Below are 22743 nucleotides of genomic sequence, written 5' to 3' on the forward strand. Positions count from 1 at the left end.
CAGCGTGTTATCCCAATGCTTTCATGAGTCTTCATTTAGCGTTACCCATAAGGATCTGGAGAGCAAATATTTTTGGCACGAAGCTTGTGGGTTCAGAAAAGATATACAATTTTTAAAGTACGTATTTTTGTTGATTTCAGAGAGGGAGAGAGAGAGGGAAACCTCAATGATATGAGAGAATCATTGATCGGCTGCCTCCTGCAGGACCCACACTGGGGATCAAGCCCACTACACGGGCATGTGCCCTTGACTGGATCGAATTTTGGACCCTTCAGTCCCCAGTCCGAGGCTCTCTCCACTGAGCCAAGCCGGCTAGGCAAAGATTCTTTACGAAAGGTAGGTTGAGGATGAATGAAAGAGATCAATTTTGGTCTGCTGTGGTATCCTCTGAGGAAAGGGACCAGATGAAATACGTAAATGTACTTTCCCCTCTTATTATGAAGTTTCAGTTGTTAAAAACATTCAAACCTAGTTTGAGGTTCTCAGGCTTCATTTTAGTGATGAGATGGGAAGACCAACCAAACGTTGAAATTGAAGTGCATGTTATTATAGCTGTCTTTTATAGAAATGTAGGAGTAGGTGATGTAAGGTTTAACATCAGACATAGTTAGTGCTTCTGGTAGGCCTGTTCCAGTTTACAGACGTTATAGTATATGGTTATAGTTTTAAATAGCACAAGGGGATAGTTAACATACTACACTGTCTTGCTGCACTCTTTTTTTTTGAAAGATGACTAAAATTTTCTTTGAATATTTTTATCAATAATGACCTCTTTCCAAGGCTGTTACATAAACCTTAATTTTTTTTTTAATTTATTGATTTTTAGAGAGAAAGAAAGATTGATTTGTTGTTCCACTTACTTATGCATTTGTTGGTTGCTTCTTGTATGTCCCCTGACCAGGAATTGAACCCACTGCCTTAGTATATTGGGACGACACTCTAACCAACTGAGCTACCTGGCCAGGGCTATTTTATAAATCTCAATGTTGCTGTTGGACATGTTATTTTAGGAAAAAGAAATCTTACCACTGAGTTTCACATTTTCTGGTACATGGATTAAAATTCTCCTAAGATTAGGAACTCTTTCATCTTTGATTCTTTTTTTTTTTTTCTAACCTGATGGAATCACAGGCAGGATCGGCTGGCACATTTGCAGTGGGAGCCTGGTGTTGGTCTGGCCAGAGGAGGGCTATGAAGGTCACATGACCCGCTGTCCCTGGAGGGCATTCTCCTGTGGAGCTCAGGGGCTTCTTGCTGTGTCAGCAGAGGAGAGTTGCTAATCCTACTGGGACTTGCCTGGCTTCTGAGGGTTTCTTTCCAAAGATTGCCTCATGGATGTCCAGGGCCAAGTTAGAAATCAGAGAGAGGCCACAGGCCTAAAAATAGTCCCCGTCCAGGAGGAGGGCCGCGTGGCCCAGAGTGCCTGCTGCTTCGGGCTGCCAGCAGAGGAGGCGGGGCAGCAGGGGGGCGCTGTCTGCAGGCCGGTGGGAAAGTGGGGCACAGTCACTGTCCTTCCTGGCATGTGGAGGGGGCCGTGAACGTTCCTGTGATTGACTGACTTAGAAACTTAAATTAAAAAAAAAATACATATATATATATATATATATATATATATATATATATATCTCAATAAAGATATATATATCTTTATTGATTTCAGAGAGGAAGGGAGAGGAAGAGATAGAAACATCAATGATGAGAGAGAATCATTTATCGGCTGCCTCTTGCACACCCTCAGCTGGGGATCGAGCCTGCAACCTGGGCATGTGTCCTTGATCAGGAATCGAACCCGGGACCCTTCAGTCCGCAGGCCGACACACAATCCACTGAGCCAAACCAGCCAAGGCTGACTTAGAAACATTGCCTCAAGTAAATATTGGCGGTGATTCTTTTTATTTTTTATTTATTATTATTGTTATTTTAATCCTCACTCGAGGATATTTTTTCCATTGATTTTTAGAGAGAGCGGGAAGGAGAGGAAGAGATAAAAAGAAACACTGACGTGAGCGAGATACATAGATTGGTTGCTTCCCACATGCCCCCGACCAGGGCCGGTAGCCTGCAACCGAGGTACATGCCCTTGACCAGCATTGAACTCAGCACGCCTCAGTCCACAGGACGACGCTCTATCCACTGAGCTAAACCTGCTAGGGCAGGTGATTCCTTTTAGGAGGCTGGGTGTAGTGGGCTATATTTCTCTATGTTTCTAACTTCCAAGAAAATATTTTGTATTTAATGTTGGTCACAGCACTTTGGAAGAGTGGAAACAGTAACGTGCCTTGTCTCCTATACTAGTACTGCCTGGGAACACAGAGTGAAGCATTGTTCGGAAACTTGCAGACAGCAGGTCCTTTAAACAAAGACCCATACATTTAGAATGGGAATGTATGGGAGAATTATGTGACACACATACTAATCACGCTCTGGATATATTGAATTTTGACAAAGTGGAGTTGTGTAATCACCAACCACAATAAAAATAAATAGAATTTTTCATCATCTCAAAGTGTCCTCATGCCCCCTTCGGCCCTCCCCCTCCTCTCCTCCTCACCTGGACAGACACTGGTGTGAGTCCTGTCCTCATGGTCTTGCCTTTCCAGGTGGTATGTAAATATCTCCCTAGATAGCATGATTGCCGATTGTGTCTGGCTTCTTTCACTTCACGTGTGTGTTTGCGGTACCTTTCTCTCGTCGTCTCAGTGGTCTGCCTGTTTAATGCTGAGTGGTATTTCATTATATGGATGTACCAGGATTTTAAAATTCATCCACCAGTGATGGACATTTTTGTTATTTTTCACTTCGGCAATGATTAGATTTTTCTTCCCAGTTTTAATGAATAACAAAGACAAGATGAAAATAGCATCAGTAACCCACAGCCCCCTACCCCATTCACGTCTACTGTTTTCATTTTCTCATGTTCTTTTCCTGTGTATTTTAAATGGTAGCGTTTCATTGGCTTATGATACTGTAAATTTCAGAGCAGTCCCCGGCTAACATTTGGATTGTTTCTAATCATCATAGTTGTAGAAAATAAGCTGAAAATCCTCTCTTTAAAGTCTTTCCTATGGTAAATTCTTAGCAATGGTTTACTTAAGACTCTTAATTGAAGGTAATAGAAATCCAAGCTACCTTGGGGGAAAAATGGATCAATGTTATTAATGCACGGAATATTTCTCAGAATTCGGCGTGAAGGAAGTTGTAGAGAATCAAGTCAGGTCGATCAATCTCCGTATTGTTTTTTGTTTCTGCGTCTCTTGGGACGTTGGTAGCAGTCTTTTCTCTTCCTGTGCTGCTGGGTGCATGGAGGAAGGAGGCTAACCCCAGAGCTTGCATTTATGTGCTTTTCAGTTCCAGGGAGTTCCATGGACACACTGTGCCTAACTAGCTGCTTCATATTCCAGATGTTGGGGAGGGAGACTCCGGCCCCATTTGAGGCAGGTGCCTATCCCAGGGCTAGCTCGTCCAGTGGAGCCCACGCCAGTGAGTGAAAGGGGCTGGTCTCAGAGCGGGGGGCTGCTGTGACCTGAACTCAGGCTCAGAGGTTTTCATTTGAAGTAAGATGACATCAAACCCATTTTTATGACTGTTGACATTGCTTTCCAAAAGGACAATGACCATTAGGTCTTTAAAGAGGAAGAGTATTACACATATCAACTTTCAAAAAATATATATTTTTATTGATTTCAGAGAGGAAGGGAGAGAGAGAAAAACATCAATGATGAGAGCGAATCATTGATTGGCTGCCTGCTGCACACCCCCTACTGGGGATTGAGCCTACAATTGGTCATATGACCCAACCTTGAATAGAACCGTGACCTCCTGGTTCATAGGTTGATGCTCAACCACTGAGCCACACCAGCTGGACTACTTTTTTATGTTTGTGTTTAAATATTAAAAATAGTTGTCTTTAGTCATATATGGAATCTAATGAATAAAATTAACTAATAAACAAAATAGAGACAGACTCATAGAGAGCAGACTGACAGCTGTGTGTGTGGGGGGCAGTAGGGGAGTGAAGGGATTGAGCAAAAAAGAAAAAAAAAAGAGACAAAACTCATGGACACGGACAACAGTGTGGTGATTGTAGCGGGGGGCCGGGGGGAGCTGGAGATGCGTATGGGGGGAGAATGGTGATGGATGTCGACTTTATTTGGGGTGGTGAACACAATGTAGTGTATAGATGATGTGTTATGGAATTGTGCACTTGAAACCTGTATAATTTTGTTAATCAGTGGCACCACAATAGATTCAATAAAAAGGAAAAAAAATATAAAAATATGTAAGTTTGAAAAAAATAGTTGTTTACCACTTCTTTATTTTATTTTATTGATTTCACAGAGGAAGGGAGAGGGAGAGAGAGATAGAAACATCAATGATGAGAGAGAATCATTGATTGGCTGCCACCTGCACACCCAGTACTGGGGATCAAGCCTGCAACCCAGGCATGTGCCCTTGACTGGAATTGAACCTGGGACCTTCCAGTCCGCAGTCCAATGCCTATCCCAGGGGTCCTCAAACTTTTTAAACAGGGGGCCAGTTCACTGTCCCTCAGACCGTTGGAGGGCCGGACTATAGTTTAAAAAAAAACTATGAACAAATTCCTGTGCACACAGCGACGGCAAAAACACCTGGCGGGCCAGATAAATGTTTTCCCCGCGGGCCGTAGTTTGAGGACCCGTGCTCTATCCACTGAGCCAAACCAGCTAAGGCTGTTTACCACTTTTTAGTTTCGATCCATCATCTGTGAGTGATGTTTAATGGATCGCTAAGAAAATCTGATTATAGTCAACATTCATTGAGTGCTAACGTAAAGTAAGACTTCGTGCCTGAGACTTCTGCCAATACACAGATGTTTGTCAGACAGCTCTTATTCTTGGAACCATGCAATCAATTTGAGATGCATTTAACCCTGAAGAAGGAGCTTCCTACTACGTGGGCCTGGAGTGGGAGTGTTCCATGTAGAGGTAGTTGCATCAACCTTTCTCTGGGAATGATAGCAACACTATTAAAGAGTGGTTTTGGGGGTCTAAGCACCTCGATTTAACTCTGAAACGCCTGCCTAGAAACCTGTTCCTAAGTTGTGGGACTGGTTGGATTTGCCCTGGTTACTATCGCAGTTTTACTCTCCTCTGAAATCATTTATCTGCTTGATGACTCATATTGGTAGAGTGAGAATTTAAATGAAGGTTTTTAACAACACAACAAGCAAACTTAAGGTATGTGTTCCCGTGTACAAGTGGGTTCTTTTCTCTGTGACTGATTCCACCTGGCAGCTGTGCGGAGCCACAGTGGTTAGTGTGGTGACAAGTGCTATGGTGCAGACCTTTCCATTCATGGCTTTAGCGTATGCGATCTCAAATGCTCAGGAGGCAGCCCTGAGTTCTAAGATACGGGCTGTAATGTTTTTCTCCTGTTCTATAGATTGGCGAAGTTGAGGTAGCAATGAAGTTAGACCATTAGCTCTGGCACTTCTAGTTTGTGGTATTGCCTTCCTTTTTCTTTTTTTTTTAAATTGTGGTAAATATACATAACATAAAATTATCATTTTAACCATTTTTGAATATACAATTCAGTGGTATATAGTACATTCACAGTGCTATATAGGCATCACCACTATCTAGTTCCAGAGTTTTCCATCATCTCAAACAGAAACTTTGAACTCATTAAAGAAGAATTTCCCATTCATCTTTCCCACTAGTCCTGGTAACTTATTCTACTTTCCATGAATTTACCTGTTCTAGGTACTTCATGTAAGAAGAATCATACCATTTCTGTCCTTTTGTATCTGGTTTATTTCATTTAGTGTGTTTTCAAGGTTCATCTGTTTGCAGCATGTATCAGAATGTCCTTGTTGTCACTGAATCATACTCCATGGCATCTGGTTGTAGCCAGAGTCAAGTAGAAAAAGTAACTTCTTCGCTTCTCTTTTCTGACTTGGAATGCTTTTTCCATTGAAGTAATACTCTAACTTGCATTCAGCTCCTTGGTCCTTATACATATACCAGAGGCCTGGTGCACAAAAATTTGTGCACTCGGGGGGGTCCCTCAGCCCGGCCTGTGCCCTTGCAGTCTGGGACCCCTCAGGGGATGACCACCTGCTGGCTTAGGCTTGCTCCCTGGGGGATTCGGGCCTAAGCTGGCAGTCAGACATCCCTCAGGCAGCCCGGGAGCCCTCGGGGGATGTCCACTTGCCAGCAGGGAGCAATGCCTAAACTGCAGTCGGACATCCTTAGCGCTGCTGAGGAGGTGGGAGAGGCTCCTGTCATCACTGGCTTCTGGCTGAACAGAGCTCACCCTGTGGGAGCGCACTGACCACCAGGTGGCAGCTCCTGCATTGAGCATCTGCCCCCTGGTGGTCAGTGTGTGTCATAGTGACCAGCCATTCCCAGTTGTTCTGCTGTTAGGGTCAATTTGCATATTACCCTTTTATTATATAGGATAGAGGCCTGGTGCATGGGTGGAGGCCAGCTGGTTTGCCCTGAAGGGTGTCCTGGATCAGGGTGGAGGACTCTACTGGGGTGCCTGGCCAGCCTTGGTAAGGGGCTGAGGGCCGTTTTCAGGCTGGCCACAGCCCCTTCAGGGTGGGGGTCCCTGCTGGGGTGCCTGGCCAGCCTGGGTGAGGGGCTGATGGCCATTTTCAGGCTGGCCACGGCTGCGAGCTGGAAGCAGGTATCTGGGATTTATTTATCTTCTATAATTGAAACTTTGTAGCCTTGAGCGGAGCTCAGGGCCGCAGGGCAGGAGGGAAGCTTGGCTTCCTCCATTGCTGGGGGCAACCCAAGCCTCCTGCTCACTCCAGCTCTGTGTCCGCCGCCATCTTAGTCGGGTTAATTTGCATATTCGCTCCTGATTGGCTGGTGGGTGTGGCTTGTGGGTGTAGCAGTGGTACAGTCAATTTGCATGTTTTCCTCTTATTAGATTAGATTAAGTGCTTACAAGGATGTTTGTAGGTCTTTATGAAGCTGGTAATACATCCTGGATTCAATGGGTTTCTGTTTGGGAGCCAGCCTGGGAACCTAGTCATCATTAATAGTGTGGCTCTAGGAAAATTAGTTTTGGCTTATAATACATTTTCCCGTGAACTTTGGAAGAGAACCTGCTTGTCAGGTGGGGACTGCCTGTCCCAGCAGTATAGCTACATGGAGGTGAAGGAGGAAGTAAATGTGTGCTTTGAATGAGCAGCTGTGCGTCTGAGGCCCATGTACCAATTGGGTGCTTTGAGCTCGAGTTTCCACTCGGTCGCACTAGCTGTTGGTACCGTGAGTGGAGCTGTGATGTCTGTAGGCTGGTGGACAGAAACGGAAGCGATGAGGGAGACGTGAGAGACCTCTTCCTGGGAAGCCCCTGCTGCGTTTAGGTGCTACATCCAGGTGCAGCGTCTTACCCTACGTTTGCCTTTGTGCACGCAGGCCACCGATGCCAACACCGGGCTTTCTGAATTGCTTCCAGCCCCTCCAGGCAGCCTTGAGTTTCTGCAGCTAATCCTATACTCTTCCCTCGCTGCTGCACTTGGGTTTGGTGACCTGAGGCATCACAAAATGTTTTAAAAGTTTGGTTCAGAGCCATTAATTTCCAGTGATGAATAATTCATTATTTCTCTCCTTGGGATCTGATTTCTCGTCTTTCTATTTACTTTACTGTTGACTTTTATTTCTCTTGGATCCTCACTGGTGTCCCAGGGAATAAAGACTCATAATTTCTCAGCCTAAGTTAACTTTTCAAATCAAGCAGAGAAAAGAGGGAAAGTTGTGTGTGGGTGTTGGTCACACGTGCTTAGGAAGCTGAGGGCTGATTTAGTTCATAGAAGCTCTTGTCTTTGGAGGACTAATCTCTTTTCAGTTCTCTTACCTGGATGACAATAGTCTTGCTCTGTAATCTTCCCTCAGTTCCTAAGACACTGCTTTTTCAAAGACCTGTGCCCATTTAGTTTCTCCCTACCTCCTACCCCCCTGTTTCTTTGTGACAAATCACAGGTGGTTGTGCAGTTTCAGAAAACTAAAGAATGACACTCTGCCTGTTTACTGAGTAATGTTCTTAGACCCTTTTACTCACTTAGTGCCTTCTGAATCACTGAGTGATACTGGGTTACGAAAAGGGTTGAACATATGGCGGTATTTAGTTTTTGGCCTAGTTTCTCCCTTGTAGAAAAATTTAATCTCTTGTGAGACCCAGTAGGGAACTGAATGTACTGGTTTCTTATCTTAATTGGCATCAGGGATTGTAGCCAGAAGTGCTTCCTTGGTATGACATCAATAGGGATGAAGTTGGACCAGATCATTTTGTTTTAGCAGATGCACATGACAGTTGTAATTATGAATCTCTTGATTTATCTCCTCTGTGGTGAGAGATTGAGACCAATAGGGATGCAGGATAATACAAGGGTAGTATTTACTCCTGTTCTCGCCTGTAGCTTTGGGACACAGACTATTTAATACGTTACATTGGGGTAGGGCATCTTTATATTTTTTTAAAAGTTTTTCTGTTCTGTAGGCTCATCTCTACTTTCTATAGGCTTTCATTTTAGTACATTTAATGTCCTTAATGCAAATTAGTCTGTGGTATTCCTGCCATTTAGGTTACATGCATAGTGTTCAAGAGGGTTAAAAATTGGGGTGTTATCTTAAGTGCACCATTACCTTTTGCCCCCTCATCCCCAATATTTGTATATGGCAAGATGGTGGTGAGCCAAAGGGGCTGGAGGTAAGAGTTCCTAATCCTGGTTCTGTCTCTAAATAGTTGTATGAACTTGGAACTCATAGGGCTCCTACATTGCATGATTCTAGGAGCACCATTACCATCACCTTTAATGTAAATGGTACTGCTGGGGTTTCTTTTCCATGAGATGTGTGTGAATGGTGACTCCTGGAGTTACACAATGGAGGCAGAACCAGAAATGAACTGTTTCTCTTTAGGCCACAGTTTTCTCACATACAGAGCCAGTAGGTTGGATTGAATGAACTCCAATACTCTCCACACTGGAAGATGAATCAGTCATTAGTGTTGGCCAACCCCTCGTCCATTAATGGGCCCTCTTTACAGGATAAGAGAAAAATTACCTTTGTGAAGAAGAGTCATGTTTTATTTCAGGAGCAGTTTATCTGTTGTGTGTTTGACTTTGTGTGTAGACTGCCTGCATGTAAGACTTCTTGGCATGTATCTGTCTGAATTGGACCATCTGCTGTTCAAATTTGAAAGTCCCATTTATTCAGGAGCTATGTACATTGGCTATTTTATAAAGTAACAGTGTTGATGATGACACTGGTTATTCATGTTGTAAAGAGCAGATAGCTGGCCCAAGATCCTGAATAAATGATTTCCAGATCTTTTCATTTCAGTTTCAGTGAGAGAAATTTTGATCAAAAAAGGACAGCCCAGAAACATGTGTCTTTTTTTCCATGGGCGCCTAAGTATATTTTTAATATGTTGGTACTTGCATAAGATTCCAAAAGTAATTATAAATATTTAGATAATAGTAGAAATGTATGAAGCAGGTTTATAATGTGGATGCCCCTTCCACCTGAGGGAGTGGTGGTGAACCATTATCATGGTATGGTACTTATCTTTCTAGAACTTTCTCTTACACATAAAATATATTACTTATTAATTTGAGAATTTCTTGAGTATGTAGAACTTCCTAAGTTTAAAGGATATGAAACTCCTCTAAGAATTTATTAGTATAGGAAATAGAAGTAAAATTGTAGATAAATAAAAGAATATACCTTAAAAATATTACACCTTAAATCGAGTTCCTATTGTGATATAGTTGCATACTTAACATCCTTCCTTTAAAACTCCTCCCTCCCCCCCCTATTTTTATTGTCCAAATCACAGGCTGTTCTGGGCCCTTTAATCCAGAAGCAGTCACCAGTCACAGTGAATGCTGATCTAATCTGACAAGCAGAAGTCCCTCTGGTTTTCAGGGATGGTCTGGGCAGACCAGAAAGTTGCTTACTTTACAGAACTCTCCGTTTTTGTTTTATTTTGGGTTTTACTGTAAGTGGTGTAAAGTATGACCAAGAAACATCTGCGTACGAGTTTTCCGCCTCTGAGCCTCAGAAAAGTCTGTGATGTTTTGTTGGCAGAGAGTCCAAGGGAAATTCTTCGGTTCAGGGAAAAAAGTCATTACACTGAGCCGTGTTCCTGCTGCAAGGCCGAGCTGTCTGAATAACCGTGGTCTCAGGAGAGGATTCCTTTTATGTCTGGTGTTCCGATTTCTTTTAGTCTGGCCGTGGCTTCTGCATTGCTGTCTGAGAAGACAGTCTCTTAGGTGCAACCAAAAGCGATTTTTTTTTTGATAAATAACTTACTTTCTTTTGCTTACTTTCATAGCTGTCGATTTTGATATTCTGAGGAACGTACGTAAGTTACCTTGATGTACTTGATTTGGGCTGTTTAACTTAAGCAAAAGCACTAGAGTTGATTAGGTTTTAGGAGTGATACTTTTGAAAATCAGCTGCTTTTAAAATCTTAAATGCTTTTCATCTCTTTACGTTTTGTGATATTTATCATATTGAAGCACTCCTTCAGGATAAATTCTAGAATGTGTGAAAATGCAAGGATTATGATGAACAAATGTGAATACACTTTCACCTACTTTTTGGAGAGGAAAAGAATAAAATGTGGTGCTTTGTTTTGAGCTTAAGTTGCCAAGTACAAAAACTTTCATTAGTCAATATGTAAAAATTTAATATATTGTTACTACTGACCATGGCCGCTTAATGGTCACATCTGCAATAGCATGGAGTGTGCAGGAAATTACTCCATATAAATTTTAGTTTACTATGTCATCTGAAATGTCTGGATCCTTGGTTTTCTTTTTGGTTATAGCTCTGAGTGCACACGTGGTGTGTGTGTGTGTGTGTGTGTGTACTTATATACTTGAATAGAGAATAAATGAATGAGGCCAGTTTCAAACTAGAACTGTTTGAATATTTATGATTTAAAATGCTCTGAGCATGTTTAACCTGCCAGTTTGGCTTTCACACTATCTTAGCAACAAGATATGAGGATTAAGGGAACACAACCTTCTTATTGCTGCTGTTTTATGATATGTTTAAAGAATATAGGCTATCCTGAAACGTACTCATTTGTAAAGGAAAAAATGTGAAACTATGTAGTAAAATTACTAAGTTTTTAGGAATGCAGTTTTAAGAATTTGTGATGTGTGGGTTTTTCCATATGGTTTTGAGGTTTTAGGAAATTCTTTAGCCAGAAAATCTTGGAATAAAAGTATATTTTTGGAATGAAGTCCAGGAATAAGAATTCTTGAATTTCAGCAGGCCAGTTAATTGGCTTTGTGTTGGTTCTTCTAGCAGAGTTTAGCGAGGCACTGGTGTCCTTACAGGCCAGCCCAGGGCCCACCTTCATATCCCCAGAAGGCTTTAAATGGTCTTGTATGTGAGTTATCCAGGAAAGACCCACTGTGCTGTATTAGCAACAGATTAAGTTAGTTTTCAGATGCCCATTCTCATTAAAATGCAACCATAGCTTAAAAAATGTTATTTATCCATGAAGTTTAAATAAAATATAGGTTAATTATTTAATCTTCATTAGTATAAAAATAGATATTTTCCTTTGGATGATTTAAAAGGTTTTTCTGGTGTTTTAGATCAGTTTGGGATACATTTTCTGTTATCTGCTGATAGTCTTGTAGTAACTGGGTTGGTTTGTTTTGTTTTGGAGGGGAGGGGCTTCTACTACTTTTAGGAAACTTGGGAATACTTGGTTATTCCTAGAAAAATATTCTAATTAGTGAAGTGCTGGGTCTTAAAGATACTTTAAATATACAAACCTCATGTGGTTTTAGGGGTGGATGGGGAACGGTGGTGATATATTTTTGTTGAGGTATTTGTTTTCGTTGTTTTACCATGGCATAAGCAAAGTTTCTCTAATAGGGTTCATTATTGAGTAGTATCTTCACTTAAAAACTCTTAAGTTTGTATGTTTTAGAAACAAATGAGTTATTTTTCATTAGATGATCAAACTAAACTATTTGTTTCTTCGCTTAATACATTATTTATTTTAACCCAGATCTCTTATTCATCCTCTGAACATCTCCTTTATATTTTGTTGTTTTAGCACCTAGTGCACTCAGAATTAGTATCCTACTCCTGTTAGTTTATTTAAAACAGAGAAAATATAGTAGAACTCTTAAAATTTATGCTAAAAGCTTAATTCCTTTTTGTATTTTCCTAGTATGTGATTATTTATGCATCTTTCCTATGTACTACCTGCTGCACTTCCACCTGAGAATGTCAATATAAGCAAAATAGTCTCTTAAAATGAAGTTTAATTCAATAGTCATGTCTCCAGCAGTCACTGTGGGGCAAGCTCTCCACTGTGCTGTGCAGATGACACAGAGCTGAGGTGTGTGTGTGTGTGTGTACGCCGTGTGCGTGCGTGTGTGTGTGCGTGTGTGTGTGTGTGATTTTGTTGTTGTTACCAGAGGATATTTTTTCCATTGATTTTTAGACAGAGTGGAAGGGAAGGGAAGAGACAGAGACAGAGAAAGACAGAGAGAGAGACAGAGACAGACAGACAGACATTGATCGATGTGAGAGAGAGAGAGACATTGATTGGTTGTTTCCTGCACTTGCTCCGACCAGGGCAGGAGGGTTGAGTCTGCAACCAATGCTCCAACCACTGAGCAAACTGGCTAGGCAGGGCTGAACCTTTGAGTTTTGCCTGGCTTCGTCTTCCTTCCCTCTCATCACCGCTGGGTCAGTTCAGATCCATCCGCACCGTTTCCTGCCATCGGTCCTTCCTCACCGGGACATCTGCCACATTCAGCCAAACCAGAGTGTTATATCCATCCTCTCAGCTTTGGCAGGCTCACATCGGCCCCAGAATAGAAGACCAACTCTTGAGCCTACTGACTGCTGCCCTTCATACCACCCGCCGCCACTCTGTGCTTCTTAACTGTCTCCATCCATCCCAGTCCCTTCACACTTAGGAGCCGTAGTGACTGCTTCTGGCTACACTGCCTGTCTGTTTTTTGGCTCTTTAAAAAATAAAAGATTTTTATTGATTTCAGAGAGGAAGGGAGAGGGAGAGAGAGATAGACACATCAATGATGAAAGAGAATCATTGATTGGCTTCCTTCTGTCCCCCACCCCCACCCCCCTGGGGATCGAGCCCACAACCTGGCCATATGTCCTGACTGGGAATCAAACCGTGACCTCTTGGTTCATAGGTTGATGCTCTACCACTGAACCATGCTGGCCAGATGCCTGTCCTTCCATTTCTACTTGATTTACCCCCTAACTCCCCTAAGCAATTGTAAATCTTCTCTCAGGTATGGTCTGCTCATTCCTTCAGCTCTCATAGTCCAGCCCTTATCTCATTGCTAGTCATACGTTCTGCACAACTGATTCTCATCCAGTCTGCAGCAGCCCAGAACCTACCTGTGCCCAGCACATGATGGACACCACGTACTCGTTTCAAAGAGTATCTCAGATTGTCTTTATTTTGAGATTTTATCAGTCTGCAGTTTTGGATTGTATTACAAATTTTATTCCAAGATCCGCAAGCATAACTGCCATTAATCACACGTGAGGGAACCATTCAAGGGCTTGTATTCACTGAAGAGCAAAACCAGACTGGAAATCAGCTTGATGGACTATCTTTATGAAAAGAAACTAAAATTTTCTGTTACGTTAAAATGTTTAAAGGGATCCAGATCCCTCTTGAGGGCCTATAGGCCCACTGCTAGAGTTGTCATAACTGTGACATCTATGTGCAAACTGTGAAAGGACCTTCTCTCTTAAAGATCTTTTCCCCTGAGTCTAGCAAGGCACCTTCAGAGTGAATTTGAGTTTAAAGCGGATTTCTAGAAAAATCTCCATTGAAATGTAATAGATAACCATGGAGGTCTAAGCACAAACCTAGACTCTTATTAGTGAAGAGCAATGCCCTGTAGCGTAGGGCATTGGGTCTGCGGTAAGTGTGGCAGAGGTGGCTACTTGTCCTTCAGGCTCTATTGTCCGCTTCTGTATGGTTATAGAGATTTTAGCTGGGTACAGGAGCCTGTATTGGTTTCCATTTCCCAGCATGCTGTGTAGGGAGGTATGGCCATGTGATTGAGCTGTAGCCATTGGCGTGTGGTGTTATGTGGAGGTAGCTTCCACACTTGTTGCCTCCTCACCCTTCTTCTACCCCTTAAATGAAACACAGATAGATCTGTTTTGGGCCATAGGTTGAGATCATGCAGAGCAGAGGAATGAGAAAGGTGGAGCCTGGGTCCCTGACACCTGGTTCCTTAATCCTGGACAACCTTTCCCATGAGACAGAACTAAACCTTTGTCTTGTTTTTTGCCACTCATCTGAGGTTTTCTGTCTCCTGTGGCTAGACTTGGAATTCCCAATACTGTAGTATGCTTTATGACTTTGGACAGGGAATGTCTAGACAAGGGAAGTCAGAATTGCCTAGAACCATGCTACTTTCTCCGGGTTGGGCAGACATTTGACTAATTATAGTCTAAGAAGATTTAAGTGTCAGATTAGTGTTAAGATTCCATTGATTATTTTTAAGGCTACTTCTAACTCTGAGAGTCCATGACTTTGAAGTGTTGAGCTCTGTTTTAATAAATTGCTATACTTCATAATTTCTAAAACACACGTATTTTCATATTATAATGTTTCTGATATTAGAATGTGTTTTACAAGACAGCCTCTTAGCTTTGACATATAATTAGAGCAGAATTTGACAATTGACCTTGATGGTCCATAGGTAGCCCCGAAAGTGGCTAGAGGTAATAGCAGAAAAATGTGGAGGCATGAATACTGGCTTAAAATGAGCAGGTTCCAGTAGCCAATCAGGATGCACAGGGTAGAGCAGCCACTGAATAATTCACTAGTCTCAGGTTCAGAAAAAGGCCACTGGCAGCTCAAGTCTGCCAGTTGGTTTGTGGAGTCTGTAGTTTCACTCTGAGCTTTTCCTAAAGCTCAGAGAAGAGCTAAGCTGTTGAGAATTTCAAAAGGAACTAGGGGGATTCATATTGAAGGAGCAAACTGGGTAGATGATAAAGATTCAAAATAATCCTTTTACATAATTCTTTAATTCTTATCATGTGCTCAGAGTTTAAGAAGACAAATAATGGCTAATACAGTAAAAGGATTATATAACAGAACAGCCCACTGTCTATTCTCCGAGGCAACCCCATTTCCTCTCTTCATTATTTTTTTTTATTTACATCCATATTTTAAACAAAATATGGGTATGTGGACACTGTGTCTGTGCCTGAGTGTATTAGGATGCTGTTTCCCTTCTTGTACAACTACACCCCTACTCTCCCCCACCCTTTCACTTTGTTTTCTTTGAATATCTGGCAGAAACAGCTCCGATTCTCCAAAAGCACTCTCAGTTTCCCCTCTGTTCAATTTCTCAGTTGGTTAAAGCTTTTCACTGTTTGTTCTTGTGTTTTTCCTGGAGACATCCTTACTGGCCCTCTGCCTTTCTGCTGCCATATGAGCTGCTTGCCATCCAGATGTAGGGCACAGCAGTCACTCGAATAGCCTATTGTGCAGAACAGTCATGTTTAGGCCGCTGCTGGTTGTTATAATATGGCTATTCTAAAATATCACAGTGACACTCAGCGGGCTGGTCATTTTCATTTATTAGGGAGCGGGAACAGGAAGAGATCTGGAGGAAGGGGACTTGTCTGTGGCTCTTGGGATGGGGGCGGGAAACAGTTTCCCATTTCTTCAGCGTCTCATCAAGGGTGCTGACTACCTCTGCACGGGGCGTACTGCATGTGGTACTCTGCGGGCATTCAGTTATCTGTTAGCTGCCAAGTTTCTGATCTTGTTCTTAAAATTGCACTGATACTGATTTGTTTTTGTTAATAGAATGTGCTTTCAGTTTTATTTAAAAAAGAAAAAAAGAAATAAAGAAAAAGGAAATGAGTTTGGTGACCAGTGAGTCTCTGCCAGTTACTGGTCATTAAAAGCACCTTACGTTTGAAGAACAATGAGATAGTGGTGACAGACAGAAGCCTTCACTATGCCTCACCTTTTTTCCCTTTTTTCTTTCCTGAAAGCTGGGACTCGCTGATAAATGATATCGACTGAAATGGTATAATTTGGACAGAGGAGCTGTAGTGTCAGGCATGCCAATGTCAGTGAAGGTGCATAATTTGATGCAATGCACTCTATACTGAATGTTGGTATAATTAATGCAAAATAAACTCTCCCCTGACTACCTTCATGCTTTGCACAGAGATTTCAGGTTCTCTTACTTTTGGGTAAACGGTAGCCTGCCTTGTGGAATGTGAGCAGAAGACGTGTGTCGCTTTTAGGCAGGAATGCTAAGAGCGAGTAGTGGCTCTCAGCCTTCCTAATGCCGCGACCCCTTAACACAGTTCCTCATGCTGTGGTGCCCCCCAACCATAAAATTATTTTCCCTGCTACTTCATAACTGTAATTTTGCTACTGTTATGAATCGTAATGTAAATATCTGATATGCAGGATGTATTTTCATTGTTTGCGACCCACAGGTTGAGAACCGCTGGAGTAGAAGCTTTGCTGTGGTCCTGTCCTAACGTCTGCTGACTGGACATTTTTGTTGCGATGAAGCCTCAGTCAACCTAGGTCCCTGGTTGCCCATGAATATGAGCCGAGTTCCCTGCCAACACCCATGGAGGTGTTTATTTTATTTTTTAATTCTCACTGATGATATACTTTTCACTGATCCAGAGAGAGAGAGTAAGGGAGAGGGAGAGAGGGAAACATTGGTGTGAGAGAGAAACATCGATTGGTTGCCTCCCATACATGCCCCGACCTAGATATGTGTCCTGACCAGGAATGGAACCCATGGCCCTTCGGTGCCCTAGAAGGTGCTCTAACCAATTAAGCCACCCTAACCAGGGCTTGGGGCTGTTCATTATTGCAGCAAAACTGACCCTATCCTGAGGGGTTGATAGCACGTGCTCATGCTATGCCCCAGCGTCTTTACCTCTGTAGAGTTTAAGATTCCAGACTCACATGAGATTAATAATAAGAGGCAAACCTCTTTTCCATTGTTTCCAGTACTGCTGAGCATTTGAACTGTTCGTTGCTACCTATGTAGGCTTCTCCCCAGGTAAAGATACTTTTGTATTTATACCAAGATCTTCACCTCAAATAATTTTTTCCACTGCGGCTCATTCTTGAAATGAAGGACTGTTTTAACTTCTGCTGTCTCTGCAAGTAGGGAGCAGAAATCTGGAGGGAATGTGATTTCTCTTGCCACTGCGCGCACAACTGGGCTGCAGGTGTGGGCCGGCGGAGCGAGGATGCAGACACTCTCGCCATCTGGGAAACATAGAGCAAGACATCACTCTCTTTGCGTGGTCGGGTGAAGAGTAATTACTGTCTGCACTCTGCCCATTAGAGAGAAGAGAGAGATTTACTTATGTAGAGGCTGTGCCTATGGCGGAGGACATGTGTTTCTGACATCTAGGGCCCCGTGTGTGACGCTGGCTGTATTTGGCATAATTCTGGGGGAAATAGCAGTATCATTGGGCGACAGTTGGGCTCTATTACGGGTTCATATGTCATCGGTTGGCTGTCTGGGAACCTAACAATTGTTTATGTGTTGTTTTGTTTTGTTTTTTCAATAATGGAACCGTGTCCTGGATTCCAGACTGCCAGTCCATACAGGGACTTGAAGAATGCACTCATTTTCTACGAATGCAGCTGTAGGGTAGTCCCTCTTCATTTGAAGTTTTGGTTTCCGTGGTCTGTTACCTGTGCTTAACCACAGTCTGAAAATATTATATTAGAAAATTCCAGAAAAAAACACAATTCACGACTTTAAAATTTTATGGCATTCTGAGTAGCATGATGAAATATTGCGCCATCCTTCTCTGCCCACCCGAGACTGAGTCATGCCTTTGTCCAGTGTCTCCGCGCTGTAGACGTTTCAGTCATCGGAGAGACACCACATTCACATAACTCTTATTACAGTGTCTTGTTATAATCGTTCTGTTTTATTAGTTATTGTCACTAACCTCTTACTGTGCCTAAATGGTTATGTATGTATGTATAGGAAAATGCATAATATGTACAGGATTTGGTACTATTCATGGTTTCAGCATCCCTGGGGGTCTTAGAACATACCTCCTCTCCCCCCGGCCCTGGATAAAGGGGAGGGAGGAGAAGGCTGGAGCTACTGCCAATTCTTAGTTCAGCTGTGCTACTTCAGCACCCAGTGTGTGCAGAGGCCACAGATGATCACAGAACTGCCTCTTCCCCCCTCCCTGCAACCACCGCAGTTTGAAAACAAGCCAGTCCCTTAATCCTGAAATACTAATGCAGGGAAAATTACATTCTTAGAACCCAGTTCTTGGAACAGTGTTTAGTGTTTCTGAAGACCGTCCTGCTGCACCAGGTGGGCCCCTGCCTAGGACACACCTTTGGCGCTCTCTCTCTCTCTCTCTCTCTCTCTCTCTCTCTCTCTCTCGCATTTTCAGGGGTGTGCACCTATAGCTGCTGCTCCTGCCTCTCACTCTGCAATTACTTAAGTCTAAGAAACCTGCCTCCTGGGGAAGATTTATCCTTAATATTTAATTATCCAATCAAACCCCAATTGGAAACCATAGAGGGAGAGAGTGTGCATGTGTGTGGTGTGTGAGGGGGGTTGACTCTTGAGACTGGAAAAACCACATGGGTTCCAGCCTACCCCACCCATCATTTCCTCCTTGTCTTCTAATGCGTGATGGAATTGTGGGTATCCCATGCAGCATAGCCCACCGGACCTATTATTAACAGTTTAGAGCTGGAAATACTCTAGTTTTCTACAAGACACACAGAAGCCTTCTGCGTGGCCACTTTAAAGCAGTAAATATTATGTTGCTCACCACTGAGCAAAGGGCCTGAGTCCACTCTGTTCCCTGAGGCTGCAGCTGTGCTCACTGGCGCCTGCTGCCCTTCTCTGCGGCCTTGCTGGTGCCTGGGTGCAACTGCCAGCGCCGTTCAAGGTCTAGCCATGTGGCCTGCACCTGGAGGCTGCCTGCTCAAAGCCTGTCCACTGCCACGGCCCAAATGGCTGTGTTTCAGGAGTACAGCCCAGGCCAGGTTTCCTTGAAGTTACCTGGGCAGTCCTCCTCCTGTGGAAACACTTACCCTGTGGACAAAGCAGTGTTCCACTCAGGTTAAAAGAATGAATGCTTTTAGGCCTAATGTCTCTTGCCCAGTCTGTGCTATTTTAACACCAACATCCCAGCTGGAAAAGTGAGCTGGATTGCAGGATTTAGGCTGCAAACCACCAATGTGAGGAAAACATTTGGCTCGTACCCTGAACCGAAGTGCCATCCACCTTGCCCCCAGGACAGAAGCCCTAGTTACCCCACGTGTGGTTTGCTCCCATAAACTTGACTCCTTGTTTATGTCTCATGGCTCATTGCCTAGGTAACATATTTACAGTTTGGAGAGGGCTCAATTAATAATATCCCCTTTTCAAGACTGCTATTCCGAGTGGCTGATTGTTAAAGTAGAGATGGTCTCCTGCAGTGGTAGGTGAATGGCTGTTGCCCGAAGCCCTGTGTGCTTCTTCGGGTTCATCAGCCACCGCAGCCTTTTCTGGGTGAGTCCTTGGGCCTCTTCAGCATCCAGGAACCGAAGGGGACATGCCTGGCTCCCCAGGGGCTGGCCTCCCGGGCCCTGCTCCAGGGCTGCGGCCAGGACACGGTCAGGATTGCTCGTTCACTCTTTTGAATATCATTCCTACCTTCTTCTCTCTCTGATTATGAACCATTTGAGAAATAAGAAAAAGAGTAAGGTGGGCAGGTTGTCATAGATGAAATTATAGATGAATTGTGATGACAGGACTTCATCTATAATGATAGGTGAATTTTAGATGAGAGCTAGTTTGAGGGACAGAGACTTTCTGACCCACTTTGTCACTGTAGTGCAGAACAGCACCTCCAGGCCAACCCCCCTTCCCCTGTGGGAACAGGGCCTGCTCCTGGGGGGCAGCGGGGAGCTTGTGCCCTATGTGGGCAGGGCTGGGACTAGGGTAGGAGAGTGAGGCACTCGCCTCAAGATATGAAAGCATTTTGAAAAGGGGTGATACTTTAGCTAATGATACCTGAATTACCCGCATCCGTAATTGTAGGTCCTAAACGTAAAAAAAAACAAAGTGACTGAAATGAGTCAAGTGGTGACTTGTTCATTTTTCTAACATGTCCGTGAGTTAAATATCTTATTTCTTCCAGGGAACAGCTTCAGAACATCTCAGACTAAGAAGCTGTCAACTGTGCTGAGAAGAACATCGAAGATGGACAGTTTTTCCTTCCCTCTCATTGGAAAGGATTTAAAAAAGAACTAAAGTGGCCGAGGTTTTGAGTTCATCTTCAGGATGAATGAATTTAGTTCAGGAGACAAGCCAGAGGACGACCTGCAGCCCTTATTTGTCAGCGACAAAAATGGAAACACTTATGCATACCACCCCAAACCACCACCTTCGCCGAGCTGCTCAGCAGGCTGTTGGCATGCTGCCAACCCAGACGACATGGTGGTGGATTATGAGGCCAACGCTGCTGCGGACGGTGGTGAAAACGTGGCCTTAAACGCCCAGTGTGTCGAAGAACTTGATCACCAAAAGGCTCCAACTGATTTCTCTGGTCCCGCACACGCTGTAGTCACAGGGAAGCCCAGGTACCCGCATAGCAGCTGTCATTCCCTACGGTCCCCTCAGGGCCAGAGTGAGGAGACATCTCCGCCTTTTGCGTGGGAACCCCAAGAGGGCGACTGGAGCTGTGCAGACTGCCCAGATGCCTTGCAGCTAAACCAGACCTTTGACATGAGAGTGGATAACGCTACCCGCGCCTTTGCAGAACACCACGCCGTGGGAAAGAGCCAGTCTCTGCACGCCTCTGGGAGCCTGCAACCAACTGGCATGAGAAGTGGAAATACATCTCTATCCTGTTCCGTTTGCCCATCTTCCCATTCTGATAAGACACACGTGACAGGGACGAGTTATGATAGAGGCGTCTTTAAAAGCCCTGCGGCCACAGCCTCAGAGGCCCAGGGCACAATGTACACAGCGTTTTCTGAGGTGCTGATGCAAACTGAGGCTTTTGTTCCAGATGCTGGAAATGCCTGTCCGTATTCTTCAGGAAATGTCACCAGTGAGTACACAGATGGGCCACAGCAAAGACTAGTTGGAGAGAAAGAGGCACACGCCCTGACACCAGTTTCTGATGGCATGGATGTTCCCAGCGGGTCTGCAGTAAAGGAGTTCTTTTGTTTATCTAACGATGAACTACATTCAGCGAGCTCATATGGGCCAAAGGAAATGGGCCAAAATCTAGGAGAAACAGTGTCTGGTTGTCTTATCGATGACAAATGCCCTTGCCTGGTGCCAGCTTTTGATAACAGCACAGCCCCAGTGCTGTGCCCGGAACCCAAAGTCACCGGGGCCGAACACACACAGATTGCCCCCCATGAAGAGGACCTGGAAATCCAAAATCATACCATAGAACTGGTCCCAGGTAGCCCCCCTGGACATTCACTTGAACTGACTTGGGATGAAAACGATATGGTCATTAGTGCAAATGACACCATTTGCATGTCCACGTCAATCCCCAACCCCCTGAATGCAACCTTTTTTGTTTCCCCCGTCGAGGCGACGGAGAAATGTAGCAACCTGGAGAAGGGTCACCGAGAGCTTTCTAAACCGAACCTAGGAAAGCCAACGACCAAAGCAAATACCCCGATAGGCAGCAAAGTCAGAAAGAACAAAATCATAAGTTACCCAAGACCGAACTTCAAGAATGTCAAAGCAAAAGTGATGTCGAGGCCTGCATTGCAGCCCCACGACCCTGCTTTGCCAAAGGTCACACCCAGACCTCAGCTGGCCAGTGCCTCCTCGTCCCCCTCGTCGGTGTCTTCCTCGAGACAGGTGACGGTGCTGAGCAAACCACGGAGATCCGACTTGAACGCAGACACAAAAACAGAAACCCCAATTAACAAGACGCAGAAGCAGCAGTTGAATAAACTCATCACGAGCCAGGCTGAGCGTGTTGCAACTCATTCTAAAAATGCTTCCCACAAGGTTTCAAGAACAACACCTGCCCTGAAATCGAATCGGGAAGATGTTGACAAAGCCAGTTCTTCTAATTCGGGTTGCGAGCCTGGGTCCGTGGCTTCGTTTCTCCAGAAGTGCAGGGGCCTGTTCTCGGTGACCATGGAAAGCCCGGAGTGCTTGGAAATGACGTACGTGTCCAACATCCAGAGGATTAGCCCTGAAGAGAAGGGCGAACGGGAAAATGGGGACCTTCTAGAAAAACAAGACCTAAAGAAGGACATTTTGAATGAGACCTTTGAGTATGGGTCTCTGTTTTTGGTAAGTAAGATTTTTGCCTGCTTCAGGGAGTGGTGGGGGAGACTCGGGCTGTATTAGCAGCTGGTTACCCACTAATTGTCAATCACATTGCAGAGCTAGGTGTACATTTGCTTTCAGTTGTTAATACACTAGCCAGTCATCCTTTCTCTTGCCGGTGCATTTGTGAGGGTTAATTGGAAACCTGCACGTTTGGGAAAAGAAATTCCTGAAGCTTAGTATTTTGTATTGAGTATTAATGTTCCTTTGGGTATAATAGTAAGCTAGAAGAACCGGCTACTTTACTGTTTTAGTGTAATTCGTTATTTGAAGTGACACATCTGATTGTTTTCTATCTATCGGGAAAAAAGGCTTTTTTATGAACTTTAAAATGTACTGGACCACAGTTTAGGAAGGGCTGGGGATGCTGGCACAGTATCAAC

At 43.9% G+C, this 22743-nt stretch overlaps 1 protein-coding gene across 6 annotated transcripts in view; it reads left to right on the top strand.

Annotated features, from left to right (window-relative positions):
• The window catches only part of MTUS1 (microtubule associated scaffold protein 1), a 133660-nt gene that overhangs the window by 17896 nt on the left and 93021 nt on the right, over positions 1–22743 (top strand). For all 6 annotated transcript variants that reach the window (XM_036301896.1, XM_036301901.1, XM_036301899.1 and 3 more), the window contains exon 2: positions 20193–22324. In XM_036301896.1, the coding sequence (XP_036157789.1) occupies positions 20336–22324 (1989 nt within the window). In that variant the 5' untranslated portion in view covers positions 20193–20335. The remainder of the gene's footprint in view (positions 1–20192; positions 22325–22743) is intronic.

The sequence above is a fragment of the Myotis myotis genome, unplaced genomic scaffold, assembly GCF_014108235.1.
Source record: "Myotis myotis isolate mMyoMyo1 unplaced genomic scaffold, mMyoMyo1.p scaffold_m19_p_3, whole genome shotgun sequence".
Taxonomy (NCBI): Eukaryota; Metazoa; Chordata; class Mammalia; order Chiroptera; family Vespertilionidae; genus Myotis; species Myotis myotis.